The 11,553-nt window shown below is 42.5% G+C and overlaps 1 protein-coding gene across 1 annotated transcript; it reads right to left on the reverse strand.

Moving 5' to 3' along the window:
• Positions 1-2,446: 2,446 nt before the first annotated feature.
• On the reverse strand, positions 2,447-10,729 carry Zpbp2 (zona pellucida binding protein 2). The gene is given in 9 exon segments (XM_048450793.2): positions 2,447-2,866; positions 3,981-4,161; positions 6,364-6,446; positions 6,974-7,192; positions 7,952-8,015; positions 8,017-8,114; positions 9,238-9,363; positions 10,382-10,447; positions 10,572-10,729. Coding segments are annotated over 9 exon segments (981 nt in total). The 5' UTR covers positions 10,621-10,729; the 3' UTR covers positions 2,447-2,771.
• Between the last annotated feature and the right edge of the window lie 824 nt (positions 10,730-11,553).

Raw genomic sequence — 11,553 nt, forward strand, 5'->3', positions numbered from 1 at the left:
GTAAGTGTAGAATTACTAACAATACTGAAGAAAAAATACCCCGATTAGACTGTGACTGGTACTCACGAGTCAAGATGCACAGAACTGACCAAAGGACAGACAAGTGGGCAATGAGGCAGATTTATTAAAATGAAAAGTTCTGCTCTGTGAGCTGAAGTGTGAAAGGAATGAAGCAACAAATTCCAGAAAGAGTGAAAGTCTTTATAAAAACATCTAAAACTCCATACCCAGAACATACAAAGAAATCCTTGAACTCAAGAGGAAGAAAGTGAGTCCAATTTAAAAAAGCAACAAAAAGTCTGGACACCAAAGAATAACCAGACAGGAACAGAGAGCAGGTGACCACACGAAAAGACACTCTGTATCAGATGGCACGAGAGAATCCGGGAGTTAAAACAAAAAGGAACTCCCTCTCCCCATGTTAGAGCACTCCTTCCCCACCCCAGACTGACAGTACCAAATGCTGGTGAGGAGATGGAACAAGATCACGGAACGGTAATAGACTCTGGTTGGCAGTATGCCTGCCTCTAACAAAACTACACATGTCGTTCTGTCTTAGCCAGCAACCACTTTCTAAGCATTAACTCAACTCAGCTGAAAACTATGCCCCACAAAAATTGGCACACAGATGTACATGGTAGCTGTATTTATATCATGAAAGAAACTACTCAGCAATAAAAATAAGCTGCCAGGTCATAAAAACATAAAGGGACCTAAAATGCATAGTGTCGAGTGAAAAGAAGCCACTCTGAAGAGGCAATGCATTATGTAACCCCAACGACACGGCATTTAGGGAGAGGTAAAACTAGGAGGACAATAAGAAGATGGCTGAAGCTGGGTGGTGACACACACCTTTAATCCTAACACTCGGGAAGCAGAGGCAGGAAGATCTTTGTGAGTTCAAGGCCAGCCTGATCTACAGAGTGAGTTCCAAGATAGCTAGGGCTGTTACACAGAGAAACCCTGTCTCGAAAAACAGAACAAAAACAAAGATGATGAGGAGTTGCCAAGGAGTCAGGATGGAAGGAGGGGGCAGAAAGAGAATTGATTTTGTGTGGTGAAACCATTTTATGTGAAATCAAATGGTGAACACATTATTACGCCTTTGCCCAAACCTTTAACACGAAGAATGAAACCTTCATGTGAACCATGGATTACGGAGATTACCACGGAATGTGTGGGGAGGACAAGTGTACACGGAGGGATGTGGAGTTAATATCTCTTGTTTCATTTTCTGTAAATCTAAGCCTAGACTAAATATGATTCTATTTATTGTTAAAAATTAAAATCAGGGCTGGAGAGATGGCTCAGAAGAGCACTGATTGCTCTTCCAGAGGTCCTGAGTTCAATTCCCAGTAACCACATGGTGGCTCACAACCATCAATAACAAGATTTGGTGCCCTCTTCTGTTGCAAATTAGGTTGGTACAATAAATAACCAGGCCAGCTCAAGAATAACAATTATATTTTAATGGTTATAAGGGGAAACTCACGCTACAAGAGTGGGAGGTCGGACTTCCTATCTGCTCGGCAGGAGCTACACAGAGAGAGCACACATCTGGGTCCTCCCAGTTTTTCTTCCTGCATCATTCTTCTGATGTGTGGGCATACATGCCAGAACACTGTCTACGTAATAAATAAATAAATCTCTTAAAAAAATTAAAATCAATTTGGGAGGCAGAGGCAGGCAGATCTCTGTGAGTTCGAGGCCAGCCTGGTTTACAGAGAGAGTTTCAGAACAGGTTCCAAAACTACACAGAGTAACCCAGTCTCAAAAATAAATAAAAAGCCGGGTGGTGGTGGCGCATGCCTTTAATCCCAGCACTTGGGAGGCAGAGGCAGGAGGATCTCCGTGAGTTTGAGGCCCGCCTGGTCTACAGAGTGAGTTCCAGTACAGGCTCCAAAGCTACAGAGAAACCCTGTCTTGAAAAAAAAAAACCAACTAACTAAATAAATAAAAGCCAAGGGACTAAAGTAACTTGTTTAGTTCCGAGTTCAAAAGTACTAATGGGTATTGGAGAGATGGCTCAGGAGTTAAGAGCACTGGCAATCTTCCCGAGAACCTGGGTTTGATTCCCAGGACCCACAAGAGGATTCACAATGTTCTGTATCCAGTTCTGGGGGCTCTACTGCCTTTGGTCTCTGAAGGTACCAAGCACATATGTGTTGCACAATATACATGTTGGAAAAACAACCATACACATAAAATAAAATAAGCCTAAAAACTTTTTTGGGAGGGGTTTCAAAACAGGGTTTCTCTGTGTAGCCCTGGCCCATCCTGGAACCAGCTCTGTATTCCAGGCTGGCCTTTAACTCACAGATCCACCTGCCTCTGCCTCCAGAGTGCTGGGATTAAAGACATGCACCATCACTGCCTGACATTAAAAAACAAAATTAAAAAATGTATTATGCATGTCTTGATAGAAGTAATTTCAAACAAATTAATATATGGAAAATAGAAATTTTTTATTATACTTCACTTCTCTTTTTGACCTTAATCCCAGGTACAAAGCACGTTTGAGTTTATAGACAACAGAACACATTTCATTTCAAGCATCCACTAACACTAACTTCCCCTCGCACACAGCCGGTTCTGAATTAAACCCTTCTTAGCGGTGCCATGTCAGCTCTCTTCTGCTGTTCTAAACGCATGTTCCCAGAGTCTTGCTCTTACTGATCGTACTGGAGGCGTCTACGATGCTCTCAGATGGGAACAAATCTGTCTCCACCTTTAGAGGCAAGTAACCACACTTTCGTCTCTGGGCTTGAAGTTTATGGGCAAGACTTAGCTCCGTAGCTATGGACAGAAACACACATCTGACAGGTGACATCGGCATCAGGACTGAACGTACCAGGACTACAGACCACTGCAAGAGAAAATGCAGGCTGTCTGTTAGTCACTATAGTTCACAAATCAACAATACAAAAGCATCTTCAATATTACATCTTTTTATATAGGATACCTATACCTATTTAGCCAATTAAGTTGTGAAGATTACCTCAAATTTTGTAATGTGATAATCTTAAAATGGGAGTGTTGCAGAATGTTACTTTAACTATGTAAAGATGTGTTACACTTGTTTATACTGCAGAATGTTACTTTAACTATGTAAAGGTGTGTTACACTTGTTTATGCTGCAGAATGTTATTTTAACTATGTAAAGGTGTGTTACACTTGTTTATGTTGCATTTGTCTAACAATGTACAGCTGTGTTGCTCTGCCTGTCTAAGGCATCTGATTGGTCTAATAAAAAGCTGAATGGTCAATAGCTAGGCAGTAGAGGGATAGGTGGAGTTGGTGGGCAGAGAGAATAAGTAGGAGGAGGAATCTAGGCTCTGGAGAGAATAAAAGAAGACACCGAGGGAGAAAGAAGACGCCTGGGGCCAGTCAGCTGGGCAGTCACCAGCCAGTCAGACATGGAGCAGGACATACAGAATGAAAGAAAGGTAAAAAGCAAAACATAGATGAAGAGATTATCTTCATCTATATATAGATGAAGGTTATAATAAGCTATAAGAGGTCGTGGGACGAGCATCAGATAAGGCTGAGCTCTCATAACTAACGATAAGTCTCCGTGTCATCATTTGGGGGCTGGTGGTCTGAGAAAGCCTGTTACAGGCAAGAGTCTATAAATACTGTGTTTTCCCTTCTATCAGTCTTCGCCGTCTCTGTGCCGCATTTATAAGTGCCTGCCTGCAGTTTGTACCTCGTGTCCTAGCTCTGTGCTTCCCAGGCGGGACCATTCGGTTGTCCTGCACAGAACTGTATTGTATGTCAGAACACTATGGAAATGCTTTGCAATCTAAGAGAGAACAGTACAAAAAATATGCATTGGGATTTAGAAAGATGGGCTTTCAAGGTTTTTTACTTCTCTTTTCTACGAAAGGATCAATGAGAAGATCCGGTTCAATAACCCTAGGTGGGTTGTCCATCTTTCTCTGGAACACACAGACATTTAGGAATTTATATTGTATAATTACCGCAACAGCTAGCACAGTTGGTGTGCAGACCTTCGTTCTTCCCAAAGCCTGGCCGACAGTTATCTATGCGCACTACTTGAAAACTGTGGTCCACGAAGTGCATCGCTGGTATAGTTTTATTAACATGATGGTGCAAAATGTATGCCTGGCTCCGGAAAAACTCTTCTATCCGATCTCTTGCCTGAGATTTAGAAATACCAGAGAAAACTAGAATTACTAATTCAATAATCAAAGTCCTCATGAATCACAGGCCATAAAATGTAGCAGAAATATTTCTTGCTCATGCATTAAATGAAATCCTGAAACATCTATGTTAAAACCTAGAGTGAGTCTTGCTTTGACTTCACTAATTACTGTTAATTTATACAGGAAGTGGTTAAGGAAAACAGTTATAAAAACTTGTTTTAGGAATGGCTCAAGTGGCCAAGCACTTCCCTTGCCTGTAATCCCAGTGCTGGGGAGGTGGAGGCAGGAGAATTCTTGGGGTGTGCTAGACAGACAGTCTAGCCTAACCAAGAAGAGACCCTGTCTTAAAGGAGGAGAGAGTGTTCCTGAGATTGACACCTGAAAAGTGGAACTGTAGCCTACACACACCCCATGGACCTATACACATGCACACGCACACACACACGCATGCACACATACAAGCTTGCTTTGATTTGTTTATAACAGTTTTTTTCGTTCATAAATTAAACATGACCTCTAACTTTTGTACATCATTAAAAAAACAAAAAGTCAAGATGGAGAGATGGCTCGGCAGTTAAGGGTATGCTTTTCCAGAGGAGATAGGTTCAATTTGTGGCACCCACATGGCAGTTCACAACTGCCTGTAACTCCAATTCCAGATGATCCTATGACTTTTTCTGGCCTTCTCAGGCATTAGGCATGTATATGACACACAGACTTACATGCAGGCCAAAACTAATGTACACAAAATACTCAAATAAAACTTTAAAAGATCAAAGCAAAATAGAAATCAAGGCTTTAACTAGCATTACAACTGATTGTGTGATTCTGGCTCTGAGACACGCTGTAATAATAACTAAGCCTAACTGAGGAGGACTTAGACACCATCACACTATAGGTACAGACTCGGGAACACAACAGAGTGAAGACACTTTTTGGCTGTTCTTGTTTTTCAAGACAAGGCTTCCCTGTGTAGCCCTGGCTGTCCTGGAACTCAACTCTGCAGACCGCCTGCCTCTACCTCCTGAGTGCTGGGATTAAAAGTGTGCGTCACCCAGCCTGGCTTGAAGATATTTTTCTGACTATTCCCGCAGTCTCTGGAGCCAGCAGTGGAGAGAATGACTACTGCATTTCCTATAAATGTGACTTTGGAAGCACCACAGATTTAACCTATGGTAACCGGATTGTGAGGTTTTCCTTCAAGCTGATGCTTAACTATTTAGAAAATAAAGACCAGGGAGTCACCTTTCTGGTATAAATGAAACACATAATAATATGAGCCTGGGGATCTATCTAATATTCCAGAGGTACTGTTTTAGTTAGGGTTTCTATTGCTGTGAAGGGAAACCATGACCACAGCAATCCTTAGAAAAGAAGACATTTAATTGGGATGACTTCCTTACAGTTCCAGAGGTTCAATACATTATCACTACGGTGGGACATGGTGGCATGTAGGCAGACATGGTGCCGGAGAAGTAGCTGAGAGTCCTACATCTTGCAGGCTTACTACCTGCAAGTCCTACTACCACCACTGGGTCACAAATATGATTTTAAAAATTTAGAAGGAATAAACTTTAATCATTCTTTTAAAAACTTGAGCAGGCAACGCCTTTAATCCCAGCACTCGGGAGGCAGAGGCAGGCAGATCTCTGTGAATTTGATGACAGCCTGGTCTACAGAGAATGTTCCAGGCTCCAAAGCTACAGAGAAACCTGTCTCGAAAAACAAAACAAAACAAACAAACAAAAAAGCTAGCTGGGCGGTGGTGGTGCACACCTTTAATCCCGGCACTCGGGAGGCAGAGGCAGGCGGGTCTCTGTGAGTTTGAGGCCAGCCTGGTCTACAAGAGCTAGTTCCAGGACAGGCTCCAAAGCCACAGAGAAACCTTGTCTTGAAAAACTAACCAACCAACTAAAAAACTTGAGCAGTAGTGTTGTATTTCATGTGTGTGTGTGTATATGCATACATATATCGTGTGTGCATGAGTATCACAAATACATATGTGGGTGCATGCATACTATGGTTTGCATGTGGAAGTCAGAGGACATCCTGAGATGGATTCTTTAAGAATTTTTTTTCTTTTGACATAGGTTTTCATGTAGCCCAGACTGGCCTTGAACTCCTACTAATAAGACAAAGCATTTACCAAAATCTTTCTAGGTCACTCAAGGGCTTTCCCGTCAGGATGTGGGCTCACCTTGAGGATGTTACGGTTAGTGGCATCTTCACAGTCGGAAGAGTTGTTGCACACACTTTTCCAGCCTGGTGCAAAAGGATTCACTGGAGAGGAAAACAGGACAGGTACACACCAGCTTCTAAAGAGTGTCGCACACTCCAGTAAAGCCCCACATGCTTTGGTTGGTATGCAGACATATGTACGGTTAAGCCAGCTCTAACCAGAATAGTAAGGTTAGGCACATAGTTTGAATAGCATGCACTGTGACTTTACTCCATCTGGGGGCTAGAGGAAGTAACTACAAGATGAGAATGGAAATAGATTGGGTTTGGGTATTCCCTCTCAAGTCATCAAGAATAAAAAAACAATAAAACGTCTTTCCTAAAATTGCATAGTTAAAGGTTATGTTAATAAAATGATACTGACTTCAAACAATAAATATTGTATTTGGAGGCAAAGAGCTAGTCTGCTGATGTTTAAAGCACAACCAGCCATTAGTGTGTATTAGTGATTAGCAAACATTTCAAACCTGTCATTTATGAGACCTCTCACATTTACATGACAGTTAATTTTACAATCTATCATGGTTTTCGACTAAAGTTATAAAATCAACATTGTAAAATTGTTTCACCTTGAAAGGCTATGAATAGCTCATACACGAAGTCACCCTCTGGAATTTTAACAGAATGGCACTTGTATGATGGTTCTATGACATGGCACAGCAAATCAGAGATTAAGTTATCCAGGATTTTCTTCAGCACTCTAAAGAGCAGGTCATTGTATCTTCCTACACAAGATTTTGTGGTAAAACGCACAGCCATGTGATAAGAATAATCAGGTTCCCGATAGGCTTTGGAAAAAGGAAACAATTGTGCCTTGTGTTAATCTCTGCTATTAAAAAAATTTCAAAAACATGTAATATCAAACATCATTAATCTTTCAAGTCAGCTTAGAAATTTTACTTAGCTAATAGAATACTCCATAAGTCTGTTTACGAAATTGATAGGGGAGTTCAGCCAATCACATTCTGTTCGTGGGGCGTGTCGCCCTTAGGCAAAAGTTTACCAATAAACCTGGCAAGTGTGCTTCCCCTATCTCTCTCGCCTGGCTCCTGTGTCCGGACGGATCGTTGGGATTCTGGTGTAAGTCTTCCCTCTGTTTATTAAAGCTGTATATTTTGTATTAAACTAGTCTGACGGATCTTTTATTACCGATCACACCGCGCCCCTTCACGAAATACATATAATTAATAATTTTAATGAAAAAAGTCTGTCATCTGATATCTACCTACTTAGAAGACCTGGCCTCTGTGGGGTGGCAACGCGGGGAAGTTAACAGTATCAAGAAAACATTGGCGCTGGAGACACAGCTCAATAGGTGAGAGCTGAGGTGCCAGCACCCGTCAGGTGGCTCCCACCTGCTTATCATTCCATCTCCATGCCGTCACATGCTCTCTCCGGGGCTCTGCCGGTCCCTGCACTCACAGGCACATAACCCACACATACACATATACATAATAAATCTTAAAATGTAAGAATGTTTCTGGGGAACTGAGGAGAGAGCTCATGTGCTTATATAATTATCATATTATATTATAATTAAATATTACCAAAGATCATAAAGTCATATCTCTTCTTTATTGTGGTTTCCTCCTGGGTTTCTGCTTTGATAGTCCTTATAGGAAAGAGTACACGTGTAAAGTCCAGATAATGACTCTATAAAATCTTTCACCACCAATTTTCCTGTGTTTGTTATATTTATTTGGCGATTCCCTAATCAGAAAGAGGAAATTACTTGGTTACTTAACAGGTAACTTAATCATTATTCAGTAAACTCAGGGCTATAAACAAACATGCCAAAAAATAAAACTATTTCAACTTCAAGAGCCCAATAAAAAATTAAGACAGGGTCTCACTGTACAGCCCCTGACTGACCTTGAACTCAGAGATCTGCCTGCCTCTGCCTTCTGAGTGCTGGAATTAAGGGAGTGTAGCACCACGCCCAGTAACCCAGAAGAAAAAAACTTTAATTGTCATATTACTCTATGGAAAAGTTACATACGCTGGATACTCTTTTGAAATCTTTGTTAATTTATTTCTTGGTATCTAGTTTTGACAGATTCATGTCAGTAATTCATAATTTATATATGTATGTATACATATATATTTACATAAGACAAATGAATAATGCTGATATCCTAAGGTATTCTTCTAACATGAAAAATTACATACTGAATCTCTCACATCATTGGCGTTTCATGGGTAAACGTTAGTGCTTATGAAAACTGTTGAAAAGCTTTGGGAAGTAGGGAACAAAATAACCGCCTGAGCATAGCAGGCCAGCCCAGTGGAAGAGTGCCTAAGAGGCTGACTCTGGACTCAATTCCAAGCACTAGGAAAAAAAATAATAAAAAAACCTATCTCTTTGGTTAGCTCAGGCTACCTTTAAACTTGTAATCCTCCTGTCGCAACCTCTTGAGTGTTTCGCTCACAGGCCTGTGCCATCCTTTGGATCTACTTTAGTTTTTGCATAGGAAGAACTTAAGTCATAGAGTCAAAAAAATTACAACTCATCTAAATGTTGAGCAAATTTAATTATAGTTAAAATTAAATTTATTGGGGCTGGAAAGATTGTCCAGTGTTTAGGAGCATTTGTTTCAGAGGACCTGGCTTCTATTCCCAGCCATCTACATGGTGGTTCACAACCATTAGTAAACTTTAGTTCCATGGGATCCAATACCCTCTTCTCCGAGAGTACATACATACATGCAAGCAAAAAAAAAATACACATAAAAATAAAATAAATTTGGTAAATGTTGTGAATTTGTTCTTTTCAACAATGACAGCACTTTTAAAAACAATGTTCACATCATTAAAATATATTAAAATAATTTACCTTGTAATGTGTTTTCATTTGGCCCATTCCATAGGTAGGCGGGGTCCACTATTTCTTTATTAGCACGATTAACATCCATACAAATAAGGATAGGGCTATTATGATGTAACTTTACGTATATTTTCACTGTGACAAAATAAATTTTTACAGTAACTATATTATACCACAAAAGAAAGAAACACACTCCTATTTATTTGTCCTAATAATACCAATTAATTCTTTCTGGATTTCAGTACTTAAAAAGTGGTCAGAACATGTCGGATGCTAGTTGTTATTCAGAATGAAGTCATTTTTGCTTCTCATAGTAAGCCTTTAAATTGTACCTTGTCGGGATAGATAAATTATGTATATTATTTATAATATAAATTTACATATAAATATATAAACAGTATATATTTATATATTCTGCAATAGTCCATTAAAACGTAAGTGCCTTACAACGTACACATTTCATAAATAGGTCCAATAATTGTTTGAAGGGATTGTGGAGTTAATGTTCAGAGGACATGAGCTTGACTGACAAACTATTTCAAAATTGAAAACTTGGTATTTCACTTGCGCTTCCTGTTGTTCCATGACTAGGAAGGTGTTCTGTCGAGATCTCCACTGACTCAGTTGGTGGAAGCTGCGACAGTACGTGATCTCAAGATATTTCAGGGTCTGAATCTATAAAGGCTATCGTACTATTCGGTGGTGTAGTTGCGGTGTAGGGAAGGGAAAGGCCTTCAATGTGGAAATGGTCTATACACAACACAGTGAAGTGGCTCAAAGTTATCTCAAAATAGCTGGCTCACTAATTTTTCCTGAAGAGTGTAGGAAAGTTAAACTACAGAGGGTAACATTGGAGTGGGAGCTTGAGAGAAAAGTCTTGCAGAAGGACGTCCACCCTGCTAAGTGGCTATCCCAATACAACGCAGGAATATTTGGAAGAGAGGTGGCATCAGATCCCTAGAACTGCGACGAAGACAGGGACGTAAGACTAGCGTTGCTTTGAGGACGAAATGTTGCAAACTCCCAGAACTGCAGAACTCAGAGCAGACGTCACACCGGCTCGCTCCCTTTCCCCTCCAGGGCAGAACCTACGCAGGTGCAGGGCACCCCCGGCTCTGGGGACAGGCCTTGCGTGGGAAGAGGCACTCATTACCTGGCTGTTCTATCGTGCCGTACACAAAGCCTTTCTTACTGAATAAGGAAGAACGTTGCGTTCCAACTGCGGAGGAAAGAAAACCTCTGACTTATTAGTGTTTAGAGGACCCCGGGTTCCGCAGGGAGCAGGCGAGGGGAGGCGCGGAAGAGGTGGGACGTAGGGGAGGAGCCTGCGGGCCAAGCCCCACCTCCTACGAGAGACCAGAGCACCGCGGAGAACAGGGCCCACGCGGGCATCACGGCTCAGGCACTAGCGGCGACAGCTGGGCTCCCTCCTACCTCAGGCCGGGCCCAACGCCCCCCCATCGCTCCTCTACAGAGCGAAGCAAACCGCCGAGGGCATTTCCTCCTACCGGTCCGTGGCTACCACGGGGGCGGCTGCGCCCGAGAGCGCATGCGTGTTCCGGCTCGGCGCGAGGGGCGGGGCGAGCGCGCGGAAGGGGAGCCCCGCCTCCCAGCGCCTGCGCAGTCGCATAGCGCTGTCGCTGCCGCGCGTTTAGCACCTGTATTAGGGTGCTGTGTTCCTGCGCCCTAGCTCTTCCTCGGCACGGCCGTGTGAAGAGTAGGTAAAAGAAAGGAGCTCAAGATTTCCTCAGACGAGGGGTTGAAGAAACCGACGGGAGAACACAGTGGGTCCCTAGGACCGTGCTGGCCCCGAACAGCCCGAGGGTGCCATCGCCTGGGGAGCTGAAGAAGGGAGAAGTTTGTGAGACTTTCCTAAGAGCGAGGGCCCAGCTCGGGAACTCCCTGGTCTGACATAATACTGGCGTTGCCGGATCAGTCAAAGCGTCACACAAAACCAAGATCTCGAAGAGCATTCAGTGCCTGGAAAGGGTGCTCCCAGACCTTCCCACGTGGAGACAAGCTGAACCTTTAGTTTTCAGCTGAGGGTGCGAGATGATGTAGAGGGACACCCCCTTATGCAAATTGACTCGGAAGTAACTTTGCTTTAGAAAATGGGCCCCATCGAAGGACAAGAGCATATGATCTTTTCCTCAGCTGGTGTAAGATAAGTCTATATCAGGCAGGTACGAAACAGTCTTTCAAAGGTCCACTCACCAGCCCCACGCTGGGACCAAACCCAGGACCTTCACTGAGCTGATTGTCAACCGCACCGTGCGTGGTCCCATCTTGACTACTATTTAGGTGACCCGAAAGGCCCCGTGTGTT

This window comes from Myodes glareolus, chromosome 9 (genome assembly GCF_982192425.1).
Source record: "Myodes glareolus chromosome 9, mMyoGla1.1, whole genome shotgun sequence".
NCBI lineage: Eukaryota > Metazoa > Chordata > Mammalia > Rodentia > Cricetidae > Myodes > Myodes glareolus.